General features: G+C 36.9%; 1 protein-coding gene across 1 annotated transcript; it reads left to right on the forward strand.

The window, feature by feature from the left end:
- Positions 1-13,382: 13,382 nt before the first annotated feature.
- OR5H13 (olfactory receptor family 5 subfamily H member 13) lies at positions 13,383-14,312 on the forward strand. The gene has a single exon (NM_001390634.1). The coding sequence runs from the start codon at positions 13,383-13,385 to the stop codon at positions 14,310-14,312; it is 930 nt and encodes a 309-aa protein (NP_001377563.1).
- Positions 14,313-16,332: the final 2,020 nt, after the last annotated feature.

Genomic DNA, 16,332 nt, shown 5'->3' on the forward strand with positions numbered 1-16,332 from the left:
GAGTTGGTAATGGGACAAGGTAGCCTGGCATGCTGAAGTCCATGAGGTTGCAAAGACTCAGACATGACTGAGAGACTGAACCAAACTTAGTAGCATGCTAGAAAAGAGGAAATATACACTTCTGCTAAAATCACATTTTGGACAAGATATCTTTTTGATTCCTTTATAAAAGAAATGCAAAATTACCTATGAATTACTTAATGATTACTTAAGAGTAAAGCATGATTTTATATTGTTAAGTTCACTTGGTTGTCAGGAACACTGGTGATGGTTGATTAAACCATTCCATGGAAACACTAAAAATATACATGAAATAATGATAGATAACAGTGAACGATGTTGGATTCATGATCTCCTAAGAAGAAGATTTAGTTTTGGGACCAGGGACCAGGCTGATCACTCAAGAGCTTTTCTGTAGCAGAGTTTTATTAAAGTATAACAATGGACAGAGAAAGTTTCTGACACAGAGACCAGAAGGTGGATGGAGAGTGCCCCCCTTCCTAGTCTTAGCAAGGGAGCGATATACTTTTTTCATTGGGTGATACAGTAAATCAAAAGAATGTCTGAAGGTTGTAAAGGCCTTACCAGACCCACTACCACAATTTACATTTTACAATGACAGGATTAGTCAGAAGGTTCTTAAAGGAGAAACATGTCCTCGATCAGGATACATTTTTTTTTTTTTTTTTTACTTTACAATATTGTATTGGTTTTGCCATACATCGACATGAAGCTGCCACGGGTGTACATGTGTTCCCCAGCCTGAACCCACTTCCCACCTCCCTCCCCATCCCATCATTCTGGGTCATCCCAGTGCACCAGCCCCAAGCACCCTGTATCATGCGTCAAACTTGGACTGGCGATTCATTTCATATATGATAATATACATGTTTCAATGCCATTCTCCCAAATCATCCCACCATCACCCTCTCCCACAGAGTCCAAAAGACTGTTCTATATATCTGTGTCTCTTTTGCTGTCTCGCATACAGGGTTATCATTACCATCTTTCTAAATTTCATATATATGCGATAGTGTACTGTATTGGTGTTTTTTTTTTTTCTGGCTTATATCATTCTGTATAATAGGCTGCAGTTTCATCCACTTCTTAGAACTGATTCAAATGTATTCTTTTTAATGGCTGAGTAATATTCCATTCTGTATATGTATCACAGCTTTCTTATCCATTCATCTGCTGATGGACATCTAGGTTGCTTCCATGTCCTGGCTATTATAAACAGTGCTGCAATGAACATTGGGGTATATGTGTCTTTCTCAATCCTGGTTTCCTCGGTGTGTATGCCCAGAAGTAGGATTGCTTGGTCATAAAGGCAGTTCTATTTCCAGTTTTAGGGAATCTCCACACTGTTCTCCATAGTGGCTGTACTAGTTTGCATTCCCACCAACAGTGTAAGACAGTTCCCTTTTCTCTGCACCCTCTCCAGCATTTATTGCTTGTAGACTTTTGGATCGCAGCCATTCTGACTGGCGTGAAATGATACCTTACTGTGGTTTTGATTTGCATTTCTCTGATAATGAGTGATGTTGAGCATCTTTTTATGTGTTTGTTAGCCATCTGTATGTCTTCTTTGGAGAAATGTCTGTTTAGTTTTCTGGCCCATTTTTTGATTGGGTCATTTATTTTTATGGAATTGAGCTACAGGAGTTGCTTTGCTTAAAGCTCAACATTCAGAAAACGAAGATCATGGCATCTGGTCCCATCACTTCATGGGAAACAGATGGGGAAACAGTGGAAACAGTGTCAGACTTTATTTTTGGGGGCTCCAAAATCACTGCAGATGGTGACTGCAGCCATGAAATTAAAAGACGCTTACTCCTGGGAAGGAAAGTTATGACCAACCTAGATAGCATATTCAAAAGCAGAGACATTACTTTGCCAACAAAGTTTCGTCTAGTCAAGGCTATATTTTTTCCCATGGTCATGTATGGATGTGAGAGTTGAACTGTGAAGAAGGCTGAGCACCGAAGAATTGATGCTTTTGAACTGTGGTGCTGGAGAAGACTCTTGAGAGTCCCTTGGCCTCCAAGGAGATCCAACCAGTCCATTCTGAAGATCAGCCCTGGGATTTCTTTGGAAGGAATGATGCTAAAGCTGAAACTGCAGTACTTTGGCAACCTTATGCAAAGAGTTGACTCATTGGAAAAGACTGTGATGCTGGGAGGGATTGGGGGTAGGAGGAGAAGGGGACGATAGAGGATGAGATGGCCAGATCACACCTGACTCGATGGACATGAGTTTGAGTGAACTCCAGGAGTTGGTGATGGACAGGGAGGGCTGGCGTGCTGCGATTCATGGGGTCATAAAGAGTCGGACACGTTGAGCAACTGAACTGAACTGAACTGAATATAAAAATGATTTCTTAACAAGAATGCACATTCTTGCCTTTATATTCAATGTAGTTTTGGAATTCCTAGCAATAGTAATAGAAGAATAAAAACAAATAAATGGAACCCAAATTGGACAGGAAGAAGCAAAACTGTCACTGTTTGCAGATGACATGATACTGTACACAGAAAATCCTAAAAATAACACTAGAAAACTACTAGAATTCATCAAAGAATTAAGTAAAGTAGCAAGATAAAAATTAATATACAGAAATCTGTTTCAGTGTTACAATAACCGGAAGCAGGAGACTTAAGTCCAAACCCTGACTCTGGGGAACTCCTGACTCCAAGGAACATTAATTGACAGGAGCTCATCAAATGCCTCCATACCGACACTGAAACCAAGCACCACACAAGGGCCAATAAGTTCCAGGGCAAGACATACCAAGCAAATTCTCCAGCAACAAAGGAACACAGCCCTGAGCTTCAAGATACAGGCTGCCCAAAGTCACCCCAAAACTATAGACATCTCATAACTCATTACTGGACATTTCATTGCACTCCAGAGAGAAGAAATACAGCTCCACCCACCAGAACACCGACACAAGCTTCCCTAACCAGGAAACCTTGACAAGCCACCTGTACAAACCCACAAGCAGTGAGGAAACGCCACAATAAAGAGAACTCCACAAACTGCCAGAATAAAGAAAGGACACCCCAAACTCAGCAATTTAAACAAGATGAAGAGACAGAGGAATACTCAGCAGATAAAGGAACAGGATAAATGCCCACCAAACCAAACAAAAGAGGAAGAGATAGGGAATCTACCTGATAAAGAATTCCGAATAATGATAGTGAAATTGATCCAAAATCTTGAAACTAAAATGGAATCACAGATAAATAGCCTGGAGACAAGGATTGAGAAGATGCAAGAAAGGTTTAACAAGGACCTAGAAGAAATAAAAAAGAGTCAATATATAATGAATAATGCAATAAATGAAATTAAAAACACTCTGGAGGCAACAAATAGTCGAATAACAGAGGCAGAAGATAGGATTAGTGAATTAGAAGATAGAATGGTAGAAATAAATGAATCAGAGAGGATAAAAGAAAAACGAATTAAAGGAAATGAGGACAATCTCAGAGACCTCCAGGACAATATTAAATGCTACAACATTCGAATCATAGGGGTTCCAGAAGAAGAAGACAAAAAGAAAGACCATGAGAAAATACTTGAGGAGATAATAGTGGAAAACTTCCCTAAAATGGGGAAGGAAATAATCACCCAAGTACAAGAAACCCAGAGAGTCCCAAACAGGATAAACCCAAGGAGAAACACCCCAAGACACATATTAATCAAATTAACAAAGATCAAACACAAAGAACAAATATTAAAAGCAGCAAGGGAAAAACAACAAATAACACACAAGGGAATTCCCATAAGGATAACAGCTGATCTTTCAATAGAAACTCTTCAAGCCAGGAGGGAATGGCAAGACATACTTAAAATGATGAAAGAAAATAACCTACAGCCCAGATTATTGTACCCAGCAAGGATCTCATTCAAGTATGAAGGAGAAATCAAAAGCTTTTCAGACAAGCAAAAGCTGAGAGAATTCTACACCACCAAACCAGCTCTCCAACAAATACTAAAGGATATTCTCTAGACAGGAAACACAAAAATGGTGTATAAACTCGAACCCAAAACAATAAAGTAAATGGCAATGGGATCATACTTATCAGTAATTACCTTAAACGTAAATGGGTTGAATGTCCCAACCAAAAGACAAAGACTGGCTGAATGGATACAAAAACAAGAACCCTACATATGTTGTCTACAAGAGACCCACCTCAAAACAGGGGACACATACAGACTGAAAGTGAAGGGCTGGAAAAAGATTTTCCATGCAAATAGGGATCAAAAGAAAGCAGGAGTAGCAATACTCATATCAGATAAAATAGACTTTTAAAACAAAGGCTGTGAAAAGAGACAAAGAAGGTCACTACATAATGATCAAAGGATCAATCCAAGAAGAAGATATAACAATTATAAATATATATGCACCCAACACGGGAGCACCACAGTACGTAAGACAAATGCTAACAAGTATGAAAGGAGAAATTAACAATAACACAATAATAGTGGGAGACTTTAATACCCCACTTACACCTATGGATAGATCAACTAAACAGAAAATTAACAAGGAAACACAAACTTTAAACGATACAATAGACCAGTTAGACCTAATTGATATCTATAGGACATTTCATCCCAAAAAAATAAATTTCACCTTTTTCTCAAGCGCACATGGAACCTTCTCCAGGATAGATCACATCCTGGGCCATAAAGCTAGCCTTGGTAAATTCAAAAAAATAGAAATCATTCCAAGCATTTTTTTCTGACCACAATGCAGTCAGATTAGATCTCAATTACAGGAGAAAAACTATTAAAAATTCCAACATATGGAGGCTGAACAACACGCTGCTGAATAACCAACAAATCACAGAAGAAATCAAAAAAGAAATCAAAATTTGCATAGAAACGAATGAAAATGAAAACACAACAACCCAAAACCTGTGGGACATGGTAAAAGCAGTCCTAAGGGGAAAGTTCATAGCAATACAGGCACACCTCAAGAAACAAGAAAAAAGTCAAATTAATAACCTAACTCTACACCTAAAGCAACTAGAAAAGGAAGAAATGAAGAACCCCAGGGTTAGTAGAAGGAAAGAAATCTTAAAAATTAGAGCAGAAATAAATGCAAAAGAAACAAAAGAGACCATAGCAAAAATCAACAAAGCCAAAAGCTGTTTCTTTGAAAGGATAAATAAAATTGACAAACCATTAGCCAGACTCATCAAGAAACAAAGGGAGAAAAATCAAATCAACAAAATTAGAAACGAAAATGGAGAGATCACAACAGACAACACAGAAATACAAAGGATCATAAGAGACTACTATCAACAATTATATGCCAATAAAATGGACAACGTGGAAGAAATGGACAAATTCTTAGAAAAGTACAACTTTCCAAAACTGGACCAGGAAGAAATAGAAAATCTTAACAGACCCATCACAAGCACGGAAATTGAAACTGTAATCAAAAATCTTCCAGCAAACAAAAGCCCCGGTCCAGACGGCTTCACAGCTGAATTCTACCAAAAATTTAGAGAAGAGCTGACACCTATCCTGCTCAAACTCTTCCAGAAAATTGCAGAGGAAGGTAAACTTCCAAACTCATTCTACGAGGCCACCATCACCCTAATACCAAAACCTGACAAAGATCCCACAAAAAAGAAAACTACAGGCCAATATCACTGATGAACATAGATGCAAAAATCCTTAACAAAATTCTAGCAATCAGAATCCAACAACACATTAAAAAGATCATACACCATGATCAAGTGGGCTTTATCCCAGGGATGCAAGGATTCTTCAATATCCACAAATCAATCAATGTAATACACCACATTAACAAATTGAAAAATAAAAGCCATATGATTATCTCAAAAGATGCAGAGAAAGCCTTTGACAAAATTCAACATCCATTTATGATAAAAACTCTCCAGAAAGCAGGAATAGAAGGAACATACCTCAACATAATAAAAGCTATATATGACAAACCCACAGCAAACATTATCCTCAATGGTGAAAAATTGAAAGCATTTCCTCTAAAGTCAGGAACAAGACAAGGGTGCCCACTTTCACCATTACTATTCAACATAGTTTTGGAAGTTTTGGGCACAGCAATCAGAGCAGAAAAAGAAATAAAAGGAATCCAAATTGGAAAAGAAGAAGTAAAACTCTCACTATTTGCAGATGACATGATCCTCTACATAGAAAACCCTAAAGATTCCACCAGAAAATTACTAGAAATAATCAATGACTATAGTAAAGTTGCATGATATAAAATCAACACACAGAAATCCCTTGCATTCCTATACACTAATAATGAGAAAACAGAAAGAGAAATTAAGGAAACAATTCCATTCACCATTGCAACAGAAATAATAAAATACTTAGGAATATATCTACCTAAAGAAACTAAAGACCTATATATAGAAAACTATCAAACACTGGTGAAAGAAATCAAAGAGGACACTAATAGATGGAGAAATATACCATGTTCATGGATTGAAAGAATAAATATAGTGAAAATGAGTATACTACCCAAAGCAATTTATAGATTCAATGCAATCCCTATCAAGCTACCAACACTATTCTTCACAGAGCTAGAACAAATAATTTCACAATTTGTATGGAAATACAAAAAACCTCGAATAGCCAAAGCGATCTTGAGAAAGAAGAATGGAACTGGAGGAATCAACCTACCTGACTTCAGGCTCTACTACAAAGCCACAGTTATCAAGACAGTATGGTACTGGCACAAAGACAGAAATATTGATCAATGGAATAAAATAGAAAGCCCAGAGATAAATCCACGCACCTATGGACACCTTATCTTTGACAAAGGAGGCAAGAATATACAATGGATTAAAGACAATCTCTTTAACAAGTGGTGCTGGGAAATCTGGTCAACCACTTGTAAAAGAATGAAACTAGACCACTTTCTAACACCATACACAAAAGTAAACTCAAAATGGATTAAAGATCTAAACGTAAGACCAGAAACTATAAAACTCCTAGAGGAGAACATAGGCAAAACACTCTCCAACATACATCACAGCAGGATCCTCTATGACCCACCTCCCAGAATATTGGAAATAAAAGCAAAAATAAACAAATGGGACCTAATTAACCTTAAAAGCTTCTGCACATCAAAGGAAACTATTAGCAAGGTGAAAAGACAGCCTTCAGAATGGGAGAAAATAATAGCAAATGAAGCAACCGACGAACAACTAATCTCAAAAATATACAAGCAACTCCTACAGCTCAACTCCAGAAAAATAAACAACCCAATCAAAAAATGGGCCAAAGAACTAAACAGACATTTCTCCAAAGAAGACATACAGATGGCTAACAAACACATGAAAAGATGCTCAACATCACTCATTATCAGAGAAATGCAAATCAAAACCACTATGAGGTACCATTTCACACCAGTTAGAATGGCTTCAATCCAAAAGTCTACAAATAATAAATGCTGGAGAGGGTGTGGAGAAAAGGGAACCCTCTTACACTGTTGGTGGGAATGCAAACTAGTACAGCCACTATGGAGAACAGTGTGGAGATTCCTTAAAAAACTGGAAATAGAACTGCCTTATGATCCAGCAATCCCACTGCTGGGCATACACACTGAGGAAACCAGAAGGGAAAGAGACACGTGTACCCCAATGTTCATCGCAGCACTGTTTATAATAGCCAGGACATGGAAGCAACCTAGATGTCCATCAGCAGATGAATGGATAAGAAAGCAGTGGTACATATACACAATGGAGTATTACTCAGCCATTAAAAAGAATACATTTGAATCAGTGCTAATGAGGTGGATGAAACTGGAGCCTATTATACAGAGTGAAGTAAGCCAGAAGGAAAAACATAAATACAGTATACTAACACATATATATGGAATTTAGAAAGATGGTAACAATAACCCGGTGTACGAGACAGCAAAAGAGACACTGATGTATAGAACAGTCTTATGGACTCTGGGAGAGGGAGAGGGTGGGAAGATTTGGGAGAATGGCATTGAAACATGTAAAATATCATGTAAGGAATGAGTTGCCAGTCCAGGTTCGATGCACGATACTGGATGCTTGGGGCTAGTGCACTGGGACGACCCAGAGGGATGGTATGGGGAGGGAGGAGGGAGGAGGGTTCAGGATGGGGAACACATGTATACCTGTGGCAGATTCATTTTGATATTTGGCAAAACTAATACAATTATGTAAAGTTTAAAAATAAAATAAAATTAGAAGAAAAAAAAAAGAAATCTGTTTCATTTCCATACACTAGAAATGAACTATCAGAAAGAGAAATCACAGAAATTATCCCATTTACAATCAAGTCAAAAAGAATAAAATACTTAGGAATAAACTTATTTAATAAGTTTATTAATAATTTAATATGCTTAATTAATATACTTAAGTTAATAATAAATTAATAATTTAATAAACTTATTTAAGACCTGTTTTCTGAAAACTATAAGATGTTGATGAAAGAAGTTGAAGACAACACAAACAGATGGAAAAATAAACTGTTCTTGGATTTGAAGAATCAATGTTGTTAAAATAACCATATTACTCAAGGCAATCTACAGATTCAATGCAACCCCTATCGATGGTATTTTTAACAGAAATGAAACAAATAATTTAAAATTTATATATTAACATCCAAAACAATCTTGAGGATAAAAAACAGTGCTGGAGGAATCAAGCTTCCTAATTTCAGACCATACTACAAAACTACAGTAATCAAAAAAGTACAATACAGGCACAAAAACACACATATAAATCAATGGAACAGAATAGAAATCCCACAAAGAAACCAACACACTTATGATCAATTAGTCCACCACAGAGGAGGCAAGAATATACAATGGATCAAAGACAGTCTCTTCAATAAGTGGTTCTTGGGAAACTGGAGAGCTACATGTAAAAGAATGAAATTATAATTCTAATATTATAGTAGATTTAATTATAAAACAATGATTCTACATTTTTATTGATAATATTCTATACAGAGTGATTAAAATATATTGGTTATATTCCCTACATCCTATATCTTATCCATTTTATATCTAGTAATTTTTACTTCTTAAATCTCATTTTATGTGACTCCAATAAGATAAGCCCTGTAATTTTCTGTGTCCTCCAATGACGGAGGATCCTGTGTGTGGCAAGTGCCATGTGTATCACAAGCTTTCACAGACATTACCTCCTTAGATGTGAAGAGCCACACGCTTCATGCAGCCCCACTGAAAAATAATCTGCTTTAAACAATATTTACAGGAGATTCAGAGACATTAAGTTTTTGAAGCACTGACCCAGTCACCTCCCATTGAGATCTTTGTCTTTGTTTTCCCTTGTTCCTTCAGTGATTTTTGCTTAGTAAGATTGTTCATCAGATTTAAGGTTAAAGAGGCAAGTTTCCTATAGGTCTAGAAGGTGAGCTACACTTTGCATGAGGAAGACAACTATTGGCTCCTGAAGGGAATCTACAACGGTGGTCTCATTAAAATCATGATTAGCTCAGGCAACACCATACTAATCAAAGTACACAAAGTAACATTTTACAGATAAAATGGGGTTTGCACAGACATTCCAGAAACATCATACCTGGTGGAAAGTAGTGACATAAAATGCAATTATCAACTGTTAAAACTGGAACTGTCTACAATAACTTGGTGTTTATGATTTCACAGGCTATAATGCCCTCTGGGGCAACCTGGACTTCTCCTGAATGCTCAAATCTACAGTTCCCAGAGGAACAGCTTGGTTTTGTCTTAAAGGGAATTCTTGGGCAATAATACTAGGGGAATTTTAGTTCTTCACTCCTTCTTCTTTGGACAAAAGCACACAATTACACAACTAGTTGACTCTTGGCTTTGAAGAAAATTTATATTAACAGCACTTTCCTGTGCTTGGAAAATAAAGCCTCAAAAATGAATCAGTGTGCAAAGAACTGTGACCTGTTTTATATGCCATTCCTGCCATTCCTGTATTTTTTTCTATTTTAGAATGTTTAATATTTTGAAGCATTTTAAAAATTTCTTACAATTGGGTAAGAGAAAATACTTCTGTAATATTTACTATTCTTTGCATATTGTTCTTTACATATAAAGTTAAAATACTAAGGAATTCTCAGTAATATTAGGCTGGGTTTACAAAATGCTAATAAAGTCAGGTGAATATAGAAAACAAATAGTGAATAATATATATTTTTTATTCAGTGACTATACTTTAAACAAGAAAAATGATTGTAAGCCTGGATTACTGCCTAAACACAGATAATGTTTTACTATCTGTGAACATAACTATAAGGACTTCATGAGATAAATTTTGATGAATTGAAAATTGAACAACGTAAACAGTATTTAAATATCACTTCATAATGATTAATAGCTAAGAATTCTCTCCAGTTATTCTTAGTGAAAAATACATTTTATTTACTTGATGACATTCTTTGAATAAAATTTCTAAGTTAAGTCACTTAAATTTTAACCCCTTTATCCTTCACATACTTCTGACAATACTTTATCTGAACATTTTATATACATGTATCAGGAAATATGCAGAAAATGCTCTTCTACTGCTATTTCCAGCATTTCTGAATTAAGGATACACATATATATATTTGAGTTTGAGAATTTTCAATTATTTAGTGACTTAGGATTGCATAGAAGGAAGCCCATTCAAAAAAAAATCAACAACTGCAAATACTGTTGCTGATTTTTTATGTAGCCTAAACTAAGGGTCACTATTTCACTCAGTTTTATTCTGCTAAAAATAATCTGGTGGAGAAAAGTGTGTCAAGTAAAACCAGGAGGACTTCTAGAGAAATTCAATTCTAACCAATATAATAACAAAGATAAAGCAACTCAAATATGGAAAGAGCTTTATAAGCAGAAATCATATACTTACAGGCATCACAAAGATTCTAAGGTAAAATTTAAGATGAAAATCTATTTCATATGAAAATTTCATACAAAAATGAAATTTTGAATAAAAGAATAAAAGAAAAAGGAAGGATTCCCATGGTTGACAATTCTTAATGAAAACCAGAATTAAGGTAAATATTTAATGCCTACATCTTAGCCTTTCCCTTTTTACCATCTTCGATCTTCCTCCTACATACCCTTACTTCTCTTCTGTGGCTTGTCTTAGGCGTCTATGTTTATACTTATGGGTCTATGCCTATTTCTCTTCTTCCGTCTTGTGAATTTTTCACCCACCCAAATTTATCTTTCCAATTCTCCTGCTTCCTTTTTCTACTTGATGCCTTCCTCTCCTTTTCTTGAAAACTTAAAAAAAAATTATCTACAGGAGAAAAATTTTATATCTGTCTACGGTGAGTAGAACAACAGATTGTTCTCCAGATCTTGGATTCTCTACTTCATCCTTGTCACTATTGTGCCACGTGTTCTTTTCATTATTCTCTGGTGTCAACTCCATCACATAATGGACACTTCTCTCACTAAAGTCATTTAAAAATCTCTTAATTTTCATACTCAATGACATTTGTTCACTCCATGTCTCATCTGTTCATTTACTTTGGCATCTGACACTATACACTTCTTTGATCGTCTTGAGTATCTTTCATCTCTTTAAGTTCATAACCCTCATATCTCCAGTTTCCCCTTGATTTTCTGATCATTCTGCTCTTCTGGTCTTTCCCTGTCTTTCCTCACTGACAAACAGGGCTACTGGTTCCAACATGAAATGCTTTCTTGAATAGAAATTTTCTTTAACACAGAAATGCTAGTGAGATTAGAGGCACCAGATGGAAAAATGGCAGCAACAGATGGAAAAAAGGCAGCCAGTCAACAACCAAAATCATGTCCCAATATTAGCTCCTTGGGAGCTGTTGTCACTGCTACTGGCTTTGATGCCCCTGATCGCACTGACAGTGACACTGGTGTGGGTGCAGGACGCGTTTTCTGAAGTCTTCCATTGCTGCCATGGCCACCTTAGCAAAGAAAACCCTTTTTTGCCCTTGTCCCTTTGTCACTCTCTCTCTCTACATTTCAAATCCACTGTAGGTGGGTTTGACTTGCCAAATTTATATCATGTCCCCTCACTCTAGGTGCAAGAAGAATGGAAAAATCAGTTTCTGATTCTCTGGGATTCCAGAGTAGGTGGTAGATACCTGCCACCGGTGGCAGGAGGGTGGAAAAGAGGGTCAGATACTGGCTATACAAAAAAGTGACATGAATCCTCTATAACCTCTTTAATATACTTATTTTTCATTTTCACTCTCCTTCTTCACTTGGTGCACATTCTCTAATAAAGATGTCATATACCGGTATGCTCTAAGCTACCCTCAATCACTCCCAAGACATTTATTTCTAATAAACTCAAGGAAAACTCATACCGTAAAGTATATCACTTAGATGTTCAGAGATCACTATCTCCACAAACTAGCCACTGCATAACAGTTATCAAGCTATTTTCAATGAAAATCTACTCAAGCACCAAGAGACCCCTCTCTATTCTTCACTTACAACCATCTTCACATTCAGTATTAGGTGACTCTGCAATGGCACCCCACTCCAGTGTTCTTGCCTGGAGAATCCCAGAGACGGGGGAGCCTGGTGGGCTGCCGTCTATGGGGTCGCACAGAGTCGGACACGACTGAAGCGACTTAGCAGTAGCAGCCGCACACTCTGGATTCTTTTGTATGTATGTCTTCACCCTGTTCATCACTCCGAATATCACTTCTCTCAAGGACTAGTTACTTCATATGTATTTCAATCACTTGAAAAGTAAGTTTAAAACACAGATCATTATACTTCATTCTGAACCACTAAATCAATTTTTACAGTAAAACTTTATCATTTATATTTTGCACAAAAAGTTCCTAAGAAAATGTTGATCTGGTATAATCTGGTTTGGAAATTAGTGGACAATAGCAACAGCTTCTTGACTTTTATTCCTGATTTTACTTTTTCATTTCTGCAGCCAATTTCCATAGAAACATATTTATTTTAAAAACTCTTACAGTGCCACTCCCATCTCTTATTTTCAGTGCATGTTTATTACCTGATGAATAATGTTCAAGATTCTTCACATGACATTCAATTTATTATCCAGGTCCATCAAGCTTCTTTTCCCTGAACCTATAGCCATGTTTCAGACAGAATTTCCCTATTACACTCAACTCTATGCTCAAACATCTATTTAGAATTTTTCATTTTTCTGAATGTGTTCACTGCTTCACATTTTTTGAATTGTATTTATTTTTATTCCAACCAAAGAGACCTCATTCATTTCAAAGATAATAACAAACCTAAGAGGACATTCTGATATACATGGTTTATTTCAACTCTCTTCCACATATCTTCATGTTTTAAATTCCTTGTGACTTTAAAAAAAATCATTTTCTCCATTTCATTTCAGGTAACACTCAGTGAGGAAATGGTAAAGGAAAATGCAACATTGCTGAGAGAATTTATTCTCACAGGATTCATATATCAACCAGAATGGCAAATTCCCCTGTTCTTGCTGTTTTTGATGATATATCTTATCACCATCGTGGGAAATCTTGGTCTGATTGCTCTCATCTGCAGTGATCCTCACCTTCACATTCCCATGTACTTATTCCTTGGGAACCTGGCTTTTGTGGATGCCTGGATATCATCCACAGTGACGCCCCAGTTGCTGGTCAATTTCTTTGCAAAGAGCAAAATGATGTCTCTCACTGAATGCAAGATACAATTTTTTTCCTTTGCAGTCAGTGTAACCACAGAATGTTTTCTGCTGGCAACAATGGCATATGATCGCTATGTGGCCATATGCAAACCATTACTTTACCCAGTTATTATGACCAAAAGATTATGCATCCGGCTATTAATTTCATCATTTTTAGGTGGCCTTTTTCATGCCATACTTCATAATGCTTTTTTATTGAGATTGACCTTCTGTAATTCTAACATAATACATCACTTTTACTGTGACATTGTACCATTATTTAAGATTTCCTGTACTGATCCTTCCATTAATTTTCTGATGGTATTTATTTTCTCTGGGTCAATACAGGTGTTCACTATTCTTACTGTTCTTTTCTCTTATACACTTATTCTTCATACAGTCTTAAAAAAGAAGTCTGTACAAGGCATAAGGAAGGCCTTCTCTACCTGTGGAGCCCATCTCCTCTCTGTCTCTTTATACTATAGGCCTCTTCTCTTTATGTATGTTCGCCCTGGATCTACACAAGCAGATGATCAAGATATGATGGACTCTCTGTTTTATATGGTCATAATCCCTCTGTTAAATCCAATCATCTACAGTTTGAGAAATAAGAAAGTCATAGATTCACTGTCAAAAATGTTAAAGAGAAATGCTTAGATCTCATATTAATATACTTCAATTCAGTTCAGTCACTCAGTCGTGTCCGACTCTTTGCGACCCCATGAATTGCAGCACGCCAGTCCTCCCTGTCCATCACCAACTCCTGGAGTTCACCCAAACTCATCTCCATCAAGTCGGTGATGCCATCCAGCCATCTCATCCTCTGTCGTCCTTTTTTCCTCCTGCCCCCAATCCCTCCCAGCATCAGAGTCTTTTCCAACGAGTCAACTCTTCGCATGAGGTGGCCAAAGTATTGGAGTTTCAGCTTTAGCATCAGTCTTTCCAAAGAAATCCCAGGGCTGATCTCCTTCAGAATGGACTGGTTGGATCTCCTTGCAGTCCAAGGGACTCTCAAGAGTCTTCTCCAACACCTCAGCTCAAAAGCATCAATTCTTTGGCACTCAGCTTTCTTCACAGTCCAACTCTCACATCCATACATTAATATACTTACTCCTTTATTAAAAGTCAAAAATTTGTGTAGATTAGATGTTACTCTATATTGACTAATGCTCATAGATTTCACACTAATCATTGCCCTAGAGCTTTAATGATTTAAACTGGGAGTGTTAATAAGCATCTTAAAATGTTTATATATTACTGGAACACATAGAAAAAAATTTCGTCAAGTACTTAAGTCATACTAGAATAATTTAAGAGGAAAACAAAATATTTTACACATGTGTTCTCAATGTAGCTTCACAAACACATTAAATACCATAGTGGTGTATTCAACTCTGAAAAAAATTTGAATATGATGTTTTTGATAACAATAGAGCTGTGCAGCCTGAGATTTATATCACATTTAACTTCACAGTGGAGGCAGGTTTGTATTTGAATGAAGAGAGGCAAATATCAGGAATTCTGCTAGCATCAAAATGGCTTTCATTCCACTCTATTTGGGACATGATGAATTCCACTTTTTGTAGGGTTTCAACTGTCATATTGACAGAAAAACTAACAGAAATGGTAAGGAAATTTAAAAGTTTCAGAAAGGAGTTAAAGCAGTGAAAGTCAGGCAAAACTGTATAAGAATATTCTTCACCAAATCCTCTCTATGAATAACTAGTAGAGGGAAGATGCCTCTCAGTGTTTATGGTATCTTGAAAGGTCATGTCCAGTTGTATTTGTATGTAATAGGGTAATCTCAGAAGCTTTACTGAATCACAAAGCTATGGGATGAAATTGTAGATTTACCTGGGATGGGCAAAGAGAGGAAAAGGGAAGTGGAGGGATAAGAAGGAAATAGTCTCAACTTTCCTACAATTTTAAAATAATGAAACTGATCAGAAAAAAAGAACTATGTATAGATTATTAGAATGTATTGTTGAGAACAAGCTGCTTAAAATGCATAGTTTTGTTTTTGTTTAGCTGCTAAGTCCAACTCTTTGTGATCCCATGGACCACAGCCCCCCAGGCCCCTCTGTCCAAGGTATTTCCCAGGCAAGAATTACTGGAATGGGTTGCCATTTCCTTCTCCAGGGAATCTTCCAGACTCTTGGATCTAACCCACATCTCCTGCATTGGCAGGCAGATTCTTTACCATTTTGGGAAGCCCCAAACTGCATATTGTTGTTGTTCAGTCACTCAGTCATGTCCGACTCTTTGTGCCCCATGGAATGCAGCATACCAGGCTTCCCTGTCCTTCACTATCTCCTGGAGTTTGCTCAAACTCATGTCCACTGAGTCAGTGAGGCCATCCAACCGTCTCATCCTTTGTCACCACCTTTTCCTGCTCTCAGTCTTTCCCAGCATCAGGGTCTTTTTCATTGAGTTGGCCCTTTGCATCAGTGGCCAAAGTGCTGGAGCTTCACCTTCAGCATTAGTCATTCCAATGAATATTCAGTGTTGATTTCCTTTAGGATTGACTGGTTTGATCCCCTTGGTGTCCAAGGGACTTTCAAGAGTCTTCTCCAGCACCAAAGTTCAAAAGCATCAATTATTCATTGTTAGGCCTTCTTTATGCTCCAACTCTTACATACATGACTACTGGGAAAACCATAGCTTTGATTATACAGAT

Source organism: Bos taurus, chromosome 1 (genome assembly GCF_002263795.3).
Source record: "Bos taurus isolate L1 Dominette 01449 registration number 42190680 breed Hereford chromosome 1, ARS-UCD2.0, whole genome shotgun sequence".
NCBI classification, from domain to species: Eukaryota; Metazoa; Chordata; class Mammalia; order Artiodactyla; family Bovidae; genus Bos; species Bos taurus.